Raw genomic sequence first — 13400 nt, 5'->3', positions numbered from 1 at the left:
TAAATTATATAAAATATTAGAAAAGTATAAAAAATATATTATTTTCTGAAGGAGTATGTCATTCTTTTCAATCAACACTCGTCCTATCTGTTTATTACACTTGTCCCCAGAGCATACAGTATGTATCCTGTTTTAAATTGTAGTCCATTTTCTACAGATTGTCCTAAGTTACTATTTATGATATAATTTTTAATCAGACCTCTATCAATACCTCTATCGAATAGTCGATCAATGTATTGATAAAATCTGTGAAGAAATTGTTTAATCTAATTTATGAAAATTCGTTGGAAAAATTAATGAAGATGTAGAACATATAACACATAATACTTTTAAGCTCCTTAAAAGTTTTTAACATTGAAAATATGCATATTTTAGTTAGAAACTCAAGTGGGTTCTTTTAAATTATCTAGAAGTGAATTAATTTTTATCTTGACCATTATTATATGAATTTTGGAAGACAGTTGTACGTTTAAGAACATGCAATGACGTGTTGCTTAAATGCTTGCCACTCATGCAAGAACAAATAACCGGAAAAGCGACTTAATACTAACGTCGGACTGTAAACTATAAAGTAAAGTATGTCCACTCTACTACTTCCTCCCAGTAATTTGTATTTTAGTTACTCTTGAATGATAAATTATATTATTATTATTATATTAATTGTTGAATCCTAAAGTATTTTTTGAGATCATAAATGGTTTGTAAATAATTGCATTGTACGTATAAAATGCTTAATAACGCATATTTATAATATATTTAGTGTTAGATGCTTTTGTTCTTGATATGAATTGACTTGACATTTGAATTTTTTTACACTTTTAGTTTTTTAATTGTACTTATATTTTCTGTATTCCATGTTTAATTCTGGAGTCTTAGGGGTAGTACGAATAGATCAAAAATGGTTTTATATCAAAGTTTATAAAATTTGTCATCATTTTAAATTCTAATAAAAAAAAAATGTTATCTTTTACACTGCTATTGGTTTTGTATTTTGAAATTTATTGAGTTATTTATAGTTAGATAATATTATTGTTGAATAAAAGTAATATTTTAAGATTTATTTTAAACTACACGCTTAATTAAATTAAATTTTTTAGTAAAGTAAATTATTGTTAAGTCACATAGAAAAAAACACTGTGTTATGAGTTTATGACACAGCTTCATAAGGAAACCCATAAATATCGTATTACTCGTAATGGTTCCGCAGTGCACAATTGATATCTTTAAATTAATATTTGTGTGCTCATTTAAAATTACAATCAATATTGATCGTTTTTATGAAACATACAGAAGAATATATTTTTACTGACCCAAAAAAAACAATTTTCCATATATTTGAAAATTTAAATAAATTACATTCGTAGAACTTGCCCTAATTTGAACATAATATTGAAACCATTGTTCATTGATCATAAATTTATTAAATATTTCTGTACAAAAAAATATCAATTATGTATACGTTTATAATATACTATAATTAATAAAGATCAATGGATATTACAAAAAAATAATTAAACGATTAATTACTGATTATTGATTATCTATTAAAAAAGTACAGTGATCGCTCAGTATGACAATCCACGGTATAATTCATCCAGAAATCTATTTAATCGAAAAAAAAGTGTCGCTATAATAAAATCATTGTTATATAATTATTTATCAGCATAAAATAATAATCTTTATTTTCGGTCGATATTCGAACTATCTGTAGCACCCTCACTCCGATGTTTTTCCCAGAACATTAATTATGTGGTTACTTGTATAGTATAATAAAGCACCACGACAGTTCACAATAATCGTTATTTTGTGCTATGTATTCCATAATAATAATTATACAGCGTTTAACGGACATAATGAATTGTATACACAACTCGATGATTATACGCTATTCGAATAAGTATGGTTAGTAAGGAGTCTCAAAACTCGATGAAATGAAATATTATTGTTGAAGATTTACTAGAATATTATAAAATAAAGAAGTTAATAAAAAAAAAGAACCAAAAGTTAATGATATATATTATATTGAATTCAAAAAAATGATACTGAAAGAAGCTCGTTAAAATTAAATAATAAGAAATAATACACAATAAAAAGAAGACATTGTAAAACCAATAGCTTTTCCGTTTCTCTCAGAATTTAAAATACAAATGTTACATTTAAAATAAAAATGTGTAGGTACTTGGAAATACGTAAGCAGTGGGAAATATTATTAACTTTAAAAGTATGATGTCATACTGAATAGCTGAAAAACATTCTTTATTATTAAAAAAATGAATACATTTATGATTACACTGACCATATTATGTAGTTTATTTCACACAATGATTAAAGGTACATACATTTTAAATTTTAAAAATGTTATCAGTTGGCTATTTGATTTTCATATTACAATATTGGACACGTAGGTAATTCTGAAATACACATATAGACAATTATCGAACAATCATCTAAAGTATCTACTGAACTAACCAGGTTAGGTTAAATTATCATAGCTCCATATCTTTCAAACCAATGATTAAACGTCAACAACTATTGTTCGATTGAATTTTAATTTAGATACATAGAAATTTCCAAACATATCAATAATATCATCTAGTTAACAAATTATAAAAAAGAGTGATTTTCGTTTGATCAAATTGTGGAATAATAGTTTTCTATTATGGTACTTGATATTCATTTTGTGTAAAGTATATTCATTATTATAATATTTATTCGATGTAATATTTAAGTGTTTTAATATTCTTGACGTTTACACAATAATTTACAATATATTTTAGAAATTTTGTTTAATTTTGCACTCAATCATACATGTCTTTTATAATAGACAAATTAATAAAAATATGAGTAAACTATAAAATAAATAAAATAAATACAATTTCATGATGTAAGAAAAAGAAATCAAAATAAACACTATCAGTCAGTATACTAGTACTCATATATTATTAATTATTAAAAAAGTTAAAATGATTTTGAAATAATGAGAACGATTTACTGACTTTCAGTTAAAATGTTGTCACAGTTTTTGTCCATCAAAGTATTTAATTATCTTACGTAAAACGATTTAATGATATTTAAATTATTAAAATTAAATAAACTCAATTTATTTATTATTCATTGAACATACCTTTAACATTACTTATGTATAATTCAGATTGGAATGTTTCAAGTAACAATTTTATAATTGTATAAACGCTCGCCGTTTTATGAAAATAGAAGGTTTTAAATTGTATAAAGTTAAAAAAATAATTCATGTTTAAGAAAGTAAATGTTATTCACATTATTAAAAAAAAAAAATTGATAAAAAACAAGAAATTGGCGTTTGGATCTTTCATTGTTTTGTTCACCTGTGTACAGGATAAGATGTGAATATTTTTTTACATTTGAATGCGTCGATTAAAAAAAAGACTTTTAGTGAAACTAATTTCAATAAATAATGTTTATATATTAAAAAAATTGAAAAATACATTGAATATATTAGATACTATAATATAACTATTATTTACTTGGTGTTAGATGTTTAAATTAAAATTTTGAGTTGTGTAAAATAAAAATGAAGAAAAAAATAATCTAATTTGGTTAAAAAAGTAACTAAAAACACATCATCTTGTAAGACTATGTAATAGCTTCTTCATCCTTTTGATAATAACACAAAATAAGATGTTTGTTAATTAAAATATACATAAACTAAATTATTGTTCTATTTGAGTCTCTAAGCGATAAAATGTCATCATACTATGAACTTTTCCCCCAATATATAATATATATATATGTATTTCTTAAAATATCTAATTAAAATTATTATTTATCATAATATTTTACTTTGTATGTTAAAAACTTAAATAAATACAATTTAAATTCATCTCTAGCAATGGTACCATCATTATATAGAGTAATGATCAAGGAAAGGTTTTAATTATTATACGAAAATATTAATTTCCTCGTAATTAATAATAAAAAAGCAATAGCTGACTGAAGTTTTCTACATAAACAATAACAATGATATTATTTCGTCTGTTTTCTTTCCGTATCTTTTTTTGGATTTTCCATTATTGTTATTATTATTACGTTTTAGCCCACCTATTTTAAATGTGAGCCCATAAATTGTTTAACAAATCCCGAAGACGGTTTGGTATTAAATACGACAAAAGAAAGTAATTTTTGTATGAAACAAAAAAAAAATGAAATACTGTAATAGTAGTTGTACAAGTATAATAATAGTAGTAGTAATAGGTAATGGAAGATAAACATTTCAATTTACGTTTTGATATACAATATTATATTCTTTTTCATCAAGATTTATGTCTAAATATTTTTAGTTTTAATTTACAATTTTTTTTATTGGAATTTAATCATAATAAGCTATAGGATCTACAACAAATAGAGCGAAAATCGGTCAACTAATTGTTGGAATGAAATCCCAAGTGGTTAAATAATGGCGGGACAGTCTAGTTAAACGAAACTGAGCGATGAGATCTCATGGGAACGAAACCATTGCTTACTGTTAATTCTTTCCTATTATTTGTTTATTTGTTGTAATATGATGTGATATTTAATGCACAAGCGTATTGGGAAAATAATTTTTGGAAGTATGAACTGTTTGGAGTTTATTTGTAATAAAAGATTAGTAAAAAGCTGTTCATAAATAATTTAACACTATCAAAAGAAATACATACCAGCATAAAGCCTCGAAAAACAATTAGATTTACATTCGTAATTTATATTTTCCGTTGATGTTATAATTTAAAATCCAAGTTTTGAGATCAACGCAGTCATTCGTCATACTTAAAAATTGAAATTACTTTATTTATATTTTTGGTTCTTTTTTTTGAAAAGCTTCATGTTATTGATGTCTTAAATTATATTTAGTCAAGTAAAAGATGAAAAACTTAATATAACCATATTATAAAATTGAAATATAACAAACGAAAAAGGTACTTATAAAATAACTTAAGAGCACCATAAAACCGATGCAACTATCACATTGATAAAATATGAACAGCAAATTATCATGCGGTTTTTAAACTATATTTAAATTTTAAATATATTATCTTAAAAATAATTATTCTTTGTGTAACCAGCGTACCAAATAACCAGTATCTAGACAAGTACACTTAGTAACTAAAGGTGGGTTATTACTAATTACTACTTTATGAATAATTTTAAATGTAATATTTTATTCTAAATCAGTTGGAATGGAAGAAAACTATGTATTGTAGCGTGATCAATCATAGATTTAATGATCATAAAATATATATGATATATTTTTATTTAAAAAATAAACGATTTATGAGTTAAATGTATAAAGTATTGTACATGGCTTGGTAAATCCTTGCTTTGGAGTTTAGATAGTATAAAATATTTATAACATACATAGAATATAGATTATTTATATTTATTCTTAACCCTTCTTATGAGTACAATAGAACTCTGTAAATCTTCTGCTTTTACGATTGTGCATACCGTAAATTATTATGGTTCAACATATTCGAGAATACATAAAGTGTTTCAGTTAAACTAATTCAATAAACGATAGGCGCAGTTCTCTCAAATTTAATTTTCACTCCTTGCAGGAACAAAAGTTTTCTTATTATTAACTTTGTTTGAATTAAATTCATTATTATACTTTCAAATTACACTTTAACATTAAATGAGCAAATTCAATAAATTAAAAAAAATGTTTAATAGTGAGTATATAATAAATTATAAAGATTTTATAAGAAGCTTCACATGTTAAATAAAGTAAAAATATGTATAAACTTTTGATTAAATTGTTGATATTATTGAAATAATTTAACTGGCTACATTATTTGTAGAATTTGTTAGTTTATACGAAGTTACAAATAATTTTATTATCCTCATATTTAAATATTATATATAATTATTATGAATATATAAAATATGAATATTACATATTACTATGTAATACTATTAATACTATTAGTAGTATGAATTAATTCTATACATTACTAATATGTACCTATTAGTCTATTATAAAAATTAAATTTTTCTTTTGATATCTTTATGGCTTGTGATATATTTTAAATATCTATAGTTAATTGTAATATTATTTCAAGCATTTTAATGAAGACGGTAAATGTTGTCCTTTAAAAATGTCTATAAAAAGTCCAGCTTTGATCGAAATGTTTTAAAACTTTTATAAGTATATAACGTATATAAAATGCCTAAATAAATATATTTAATCAAAATTTGAGGTTTTTTGAGTTACTGAAAAAATAAAATCGTCAAAAACTACTGTTCTAATTAAATACTTATTCTACTTATCATAGTTTAATAGTTATACTTGTTTATCATCAAATACTCTTCTGGTTTTCTACTACCTAGTCCAGATATTCAATTAATTGTGTACTGAATATTAACTATAACTCTCTTTTAATTTTCCGTACATTTTATGATTATTATACAATTTTTTTTTGTGACGTCTTTGTTTTTATTCGGATAATATTGTTATTTTATAATCAAATTTATTGAAATAAAACAGTATTTTATTTTACTCCTATTTTTACAGTAGTTATACATAGTGTATAATTGTAGAAAAGATAAAATATTTTTAAATATGAACTACATTAATTATTAGAGTACATACTTACTTCGAAATGCATGAAAAAAAATTCAACACTCGATATTTGGCTGAGTATGCATATTTAATGGATCACCCGATATATTAATTATATCATGGTAAACATAGCGGTTCATAATAATATTCAAATAAGTATACAACAATTTTTTTCAATATCGATTCGTCAAGTCTATTTATAAATTTTAAATTTGTCGTAGATATTGCAAATCGGTTGACCAATTATTAAGTACGTAATTTTTTACTTACCCAGTGGAATAAAATTACATAATATATTATATACTACAGTGGTACAGTGTTATGGGTTATATTGTTTTACAATATGTTTATTTAAACATATAAATATATTTATTTTTTTATTTTTTCCTGTAGCTAAATATGATGGACAACAGTTATGGATAGAATAGTAACTAATTAAATGGATTATTGTTTATTCATTTGAAATTTGATTATGTATTAAAAGAAATGCAAAATTAAAGAGTTCAAAGATGTTTAAATAATATAATATATTAAATGTGGGGTACCTTGACAGTAATTACACCACCTTTTTAAAGTATTGCGCAATCAAAATTATGGTCGAAGATATGTTAAAAAATGTTTTTCATTTAACAAAAAGAAAATAGCATGATCATTATCTTGCGAGTTGTGGTTTATATTCTGTAAAAATTATGTTCGAAAATATCATATTTTCAATAATAAAATATTTAGTTATGTAAAAACAATTCGATAAAATCAAAATAAAGTTTAACACTTTTTTTTTGAAAATAAAAATGTTGTTTTATGACCATTATTCTACGAGTCATTATACCGATGATGACGTACAGAAACATGTTTTGACAGCTAAATTTATCAGTTATTGTGGCTTCAAACGTGAGCGCATATTAAGTTGTATTAAAAGAACAAAAACTAATTAGATTTAGTCATTTGATGTGATAGTTTATAATATTTTAATAAGCAAATGTGAAAGTGATTATACGTTATACTTAATGTCGCAAGTTACAAATTAATAATAAATTAAGTTTTTTTTCCATCGATTACTAAATAATAGTCCTCAAATATTTTTCAACTAAATGTACAGTTATATGATCGAAAAAAATTCATCGTTTATATCAGCACTTTAAAAAAGTCGTGTTTCAACTTTCACTACTATTTGCTATTCACAAAACGTTTCGCTCGTCTCAAGTGGTTAAGTGCAGTTTTCGATTAATATTAAACACAAAAATAATTATGTCGGGACATGAAAAGTAATCCGAGGAGATGTGCTATGTAAACACGTCAAACATGCCTTCAATTAGAAACACTATATTTTATCCGGTCAGTATACTCTTTTGGAAAACGTTTTATACAAACATTAAATGTCTGACGTTCAGGTAAAGTGTATTGTGTACAGCAAGTGAAATCATATTATAGACTAGGAGACGGAGACAGGAAACTTTTCATCGGCTAGCTGTTATACGAACATATTATTGAGTTATCGATTCGTGATTAATGACTGTCAGACGAGGTCCGACGATTGACCGTGCGAATTGTTCTGTGAATTGATTAACGACATCGTGACAGTGCCAAAATGCGTATTAGACACTGACACGAGCCGCCTCCATATCGCCCCTTCCTCATCCCCCATCTATTCGCTGTCACGCAATTAATAAACACTATAATGTAGGTGGATATCCCTTTGGCGTGGCTTTGACATTAACCTCCGCGATGCCACCGGGAGGATTGTCTCGACGATGACCTGTACCGATACGGACGTGTCTCCTACAAAACTGACAAATGCCTAAATCTGCAGGTTCATTCGTATATACTCGTACGTATAAATACGTGCACTTCGATCCCAAACACAAATCGACTCCGCCCCGTTTTAGAACTCCCACCAGGTACGACCCTTTTGGCTTTAACCCCATGACACACGTCCCCAAAGTCATAGGTGTTGAGGATAGACCACAAAATTTTTTTTTCTAGATACAGGTGGAGATCATTTTATAAAAACATAAACATAGATATTAAAGTAAGAGTTACGTTTTTATTTTTATCTAGGTAGATAATGATACCTTTTTGCCTAAACAATATTTTTATTTTTTTATATAACAACAAATACATTTTAAACAAATAACGAGACCTAAGTGTGTACACGTGGATTTGATTAAATCTAATAAAAAAAAAAATAAAAAAACTATTTTCAGTTATAATTATTTAAATTATTATAACAGTTTATTTCCTAAAAGGCTAAAATTAGTATTTGTATTTTATGCATATAGCAGCAAAATATAATTATCAAAACAATAATGAATGACAATTTTTAACATCGATAATTTTAATTTTTTATATTTTTACTGCCATTAACTATAAAAAAATTTAAATATAAATATTCATTATCAGAAAAGGTGTAATTACTATAATAATAGTTAATAACATTTTATTCGAGTATAAACATAATACAGTTTATACGATTTAAAGCAATAGTAAATAAATAATTAAAATAATTACTATTATTGGTGGACAATTTAATTTTATTTATTTAGATGAGTTGATGAGACAAATTAAAGAATTATAAAGATAAATTAGTTTATATTTAGATACTGCTTAAATTATATTCCGATTCATTGAAAGTTCTTATTTCATTACCACGGCGCGATAATGTGGTAGATCGTGTGGAACTGTCTATTCGGTTTTTAATCACGTCGCGTACCACATGTTTCTAACACCTTGATCGTGAAATTTTTTAAATTTCAATATGAAGATAGAAAACTTTTAGCCGGTCGTGTTGCAGTAATTATTCTCACTTATAATATATATATATATGAGTATGTTCTTTATAAATGTATGCTACCAAACATAGTTCTTCGTTTATTGTGATGTGTTTATTGCAGCAATGCAGTTCTATTGAAAATAATGGAATGCAAATAACCATTCAGTTTTAACGTATAATTTAAGCATTTAAATAATTAAAATCTCTGCAAGTTCACATACCTATTTACATTTTAAACTTGGAATATGGAGTACCTATACTATATATTTGTGTAGGACATGATATGTTGCATGTTTAGTTTAACCAAAATATAATGACTATCTATTTGTTCAAAGTCATACATTCATCAATATTTAAATATTAAAAAAAATATCATGTGTGGACGAGCACAATGATAATATATACATAAAGCAGCGTACGTAGGTAGTAGGTAATTGTAAACTTTATTTTATACACTGTGATAAATGGGTGACAATTTACATGGTCCAACTATAATATATATATATGTTTACACACGGTGTATAATTTATTATATAGGTGAATTTAATTTACCTAAAAATGAGAGTAAATTCCAAGTACTGTTGAAAATTTCCATATTATATATTATAGTCGAATTTAATTTACTTAAACTAGAAGGTGCGTATATATACATAAATTATAGATAAATTTCAACTTAAATTTAATATAAATTTATAAATTATTTTTTTTTTATTCTTATTACTGTTATTATTATTTATATTTTTTATTTTTTTAAATAATATTTAAAATGGTTTTATATTATTTTTTTTTATGTTTACTGTAGAACGAATACTGCCATAATATCGATTAAATATTAAAACTTTAAAATTTAAATGCATTATGAGTAATTTAAAATTATACAAGAAAATTGACGTAAAATATATGTAAACTTTCATCATTTAATTGCACGCAAGAGTGGTAAATATAAAAATAATTTTAAATTCATGCACTTCAATGCCTTATGGTTTTTAGGTTAGGTATAATATCATAGTAGGTATTTAAAAATGAATTAATAATAATATAGGTACGTAATTATGTATAATAATATAACTAATTTTTCAATAAGTTTTAAGTATACAAAACTAAATACTAAAAAAAAAAAATCTTAAGTTATATTTTAATGACAACTATATTATATTTTATGAATAATGGCATAAGCATGATATTAATTATTATTAATGATGTTATTGTATTTTTATATAGATAATCAGAAGATAACGATGTTAAAAAAAAATATGTTGATTTTTATAATTTTAAGAGAGCACAAAACCAATAAATTAATGTCTTATAATGTTATAAATTTATAATTATTGAATAATGTATTGTATAATTTTGTTTAGTTCAAAGATCTAAAGTATCACTGCACAGCTCAATTTATAATTACATAATGCTTACTGTAATTTGAAGAGCCTTTAATTTGAAACAATAAAACCCCAACTCGAAATTAATTTATTCACAATAAATGATGTTGTATTTTTATATAATAATGTTAAGAGAACATAGTATTATCATCTTATTATTTTCTTTTAAGAAGAACTCCGATTTACAATGTGTCCTATCCTCGAGGGCGTGTTCGAGTCAGAAGTTGTGATCAAACTTTCCAAACCATTTACAAATACGTTAGTTGTATTACAATGCATGTATGTATATAAGTCAAAGTATGTTTTCTGAAATGCTTACGTATTATGTTCTACTATGAAATTTAACTAAACATTTACTCATAACTTTACTTTAGCAGCGTCATCGCGTCCGTGCGCGCGGTACGGTCGGTCAGTATCTACCTAACGCTGTATGATAGAAAACTCGGCGATGATGAAATTATAAAAAAAAAACCTTCATTAAAAATCCTGCCCTTCGCGATTCGGTCTTGTGTTTAGGGTGCATAAATTAATTCAGAGAACTATGCTGGCTGGAATAGGTACTATAACCACACTTGCACTAGCGGATAACGACGGTCAAGAATTAAAAACAAAAACTTTTTTTTACGCTGGAGTCCAATAAAAATATTAAGTAGTCTACCTTTTTTTTTTGTAACCCTCACCTGTTATTCAGGATTACAAGTAGGTCTTTATATCTTCCCACGTGTAATTTAAACTTTTGTTTATAAAGTTATTTAAACGGTGCGACTAAATTATGCGGCGGCAGTTCGTCTGAAACATGACTTATTTCATAAATCATTACCGTTTTTACTATATTGAAATAGTTAGGTACTTTTACGCAAATATTTGTAATATACTATTAGAATATCGGGTTTAATTTACATTATGTTTCGAATTAAAAGAAAAAACTGTGCAATTACTGTAGTTGTATCCTAACCATAATATTATATTGTTAAAGGTTTTACATTGAATTGCACTTAAAAAGCTAAAAAATGTTTAATGATTTTTACATTTTAGACTTATGTTATTTGAAAAAATTCGTTATTATCATTTTGTTTAAATATAAAATAATACAATTTTTACATATGGGATTTTTGGCGTTGGTTTTTTAAAAATTAAAAATTGATTTTATTAAAAGGAAATCGGGAACCTTTCATCATTGAATTGCACTTTACAAAAATAAGTTTTTAGATTGTTTTGTGACCAACTACAGTATCACCAATTGTATAGGTACTATCTCCTTCGGGTTTCAAAACACTATTGAATTGTATCTATTCTGTAAAATGGGAAAAATAGACAAAGTTGTGGTATTACAAAAGGTCTCGCTTAACTTTGTGAAATCTCTTTGTAAAGAACTTTGAGGGTCCACCACCACTGCTATCGGAGACATCGTTATTTTGAAGCGTTTTCTATACCAGGCAAACGGATGTACGGTAGGGCGGATGTCAGTTCACATTAGCAGCGTATATGCTACAAACGTTCACTAACAAGATCATCGAATATATCGAAATGTTCTCATAAAAAACATCATTTCGTTCACGAGTTGTGTCGGACTTAATCATTATTATTATTAAGCTCATCAATACTTGTAGTAACGTTTCATATACCTGATTTGTATGTGTTTTTTCATCGACGAGCCAGGACATCGAATATTGAACATTTACCCAGCGTTTTTCATTTTATATATCTTCTGTGTACAAGTGTACATTGTAAATAAAATGTATATTTATTATTGGTAATAATGATATTTTCTTATGACAATACAGTTCGGATAGAAATGGAGTAAAAAATTATTTGTCACTTCGAAATAACTTGGCGTGAAAGACGAACTATAATGGAAAAACAACCCTTAAAGCGTCCGACGAGGGTGCGTTGGGACGGTAATACACGTGACTACTGCGAGCGGCGCTCGTCTTATTCCTACTTATGATGCCATGCCGCTGCAGCGCTCTCCGGACTTGCGCCTCCCACTGGTTTTACTGCAGTTGCAAAGCGTTGGAATCAAACAGTAAATATTTATACGTAAACAATAGCCCGAGTTTAATATAATAATAATAATAATAATATTTATGATATTTTATTTCGGCCAAGGTATAGTGTTGTAAAATTTGTTAACTTATTTTATGTAATAGAAAATTATTTTGATAATTCTTTGAAAAATGTCATTAGTATGATGATAGTTGCATCATAATATATTATTACATAATTTGATGTGAAAATTGTTATTCGATTATATGGAACGCGAAGCCAAAATGTGGTGACAACTGATGCGTATGGAATGTACTTATTTTGAGAATTATACATCAATGTCAGTTTTCATAGAATTATTAGAAGGGATAATACGCCATTAGGCTATGTAAATAGGCCCTAAAGCTAGACACGTATAGACGATATTTAGATGGACATGTTCGTGATGCTATGTATACAGTATATAGATAGTAGAATTCAATATGATGAAAATTTGAAAATTTTATTTTACATTTAATTTTCAGATGCAAATTTATTTACTATAACTTCAAGCGAAATTCATCCGTTCAACGATTGTTGATATTAGCGCGCAACAGTACCACGCGGTATTAAAAATTTTAAATATTCTTTGTTGCCGCGATAACGGTTGTAATAATATGCATGGCATTATAATACAAATAATGCCATAATA

General features: G+C 25.7%; 1 protein-coding gene across 1 annotated transcript in view; it reads right to left on the bottom strand.

Annotated features, from left to right (window-relative positions):
• The window catches only part of LOC132918042 (uncharacterized), a 40807-nt gene extending 28164 nt beyond the window's left edge, over positions 1-12643 (bottom strand). Inside the window, exon 1 of the mRNA XM_060979096.1 lies at positions 12349-12643. Coding sequence (XP_060835079.1) covers positions 12349-12401 — 53 coding nt within the window. The 5' untranslated portion in view covers positions 12402-12643. The remainder of the gene's footprint in view (positions 1-12348) is intronic.
• Positions 12644-13400: the final 757 nt, after the last annotated feature.

The sequence above is a fragment of the Rhopalosiphum padi genome, chromosome 1, assembly GCF_020882245.1.
Source record: "Rhopalosiphum padi isolate XX-2018 chromosome 1, ASM2088224v1, whole genome shotgun sequence".
In the NCBI taxonomy this organism is placed as follows: Eukaryota; Metazoa; Arthropoda; class Insecta; order Hemiptera; family Aphididae; genus Rhopalosiphum; species Rhopalosiphum padi.
This window is presented reverse-complemented; position numbering and strand designations above follow the sequence as displayed.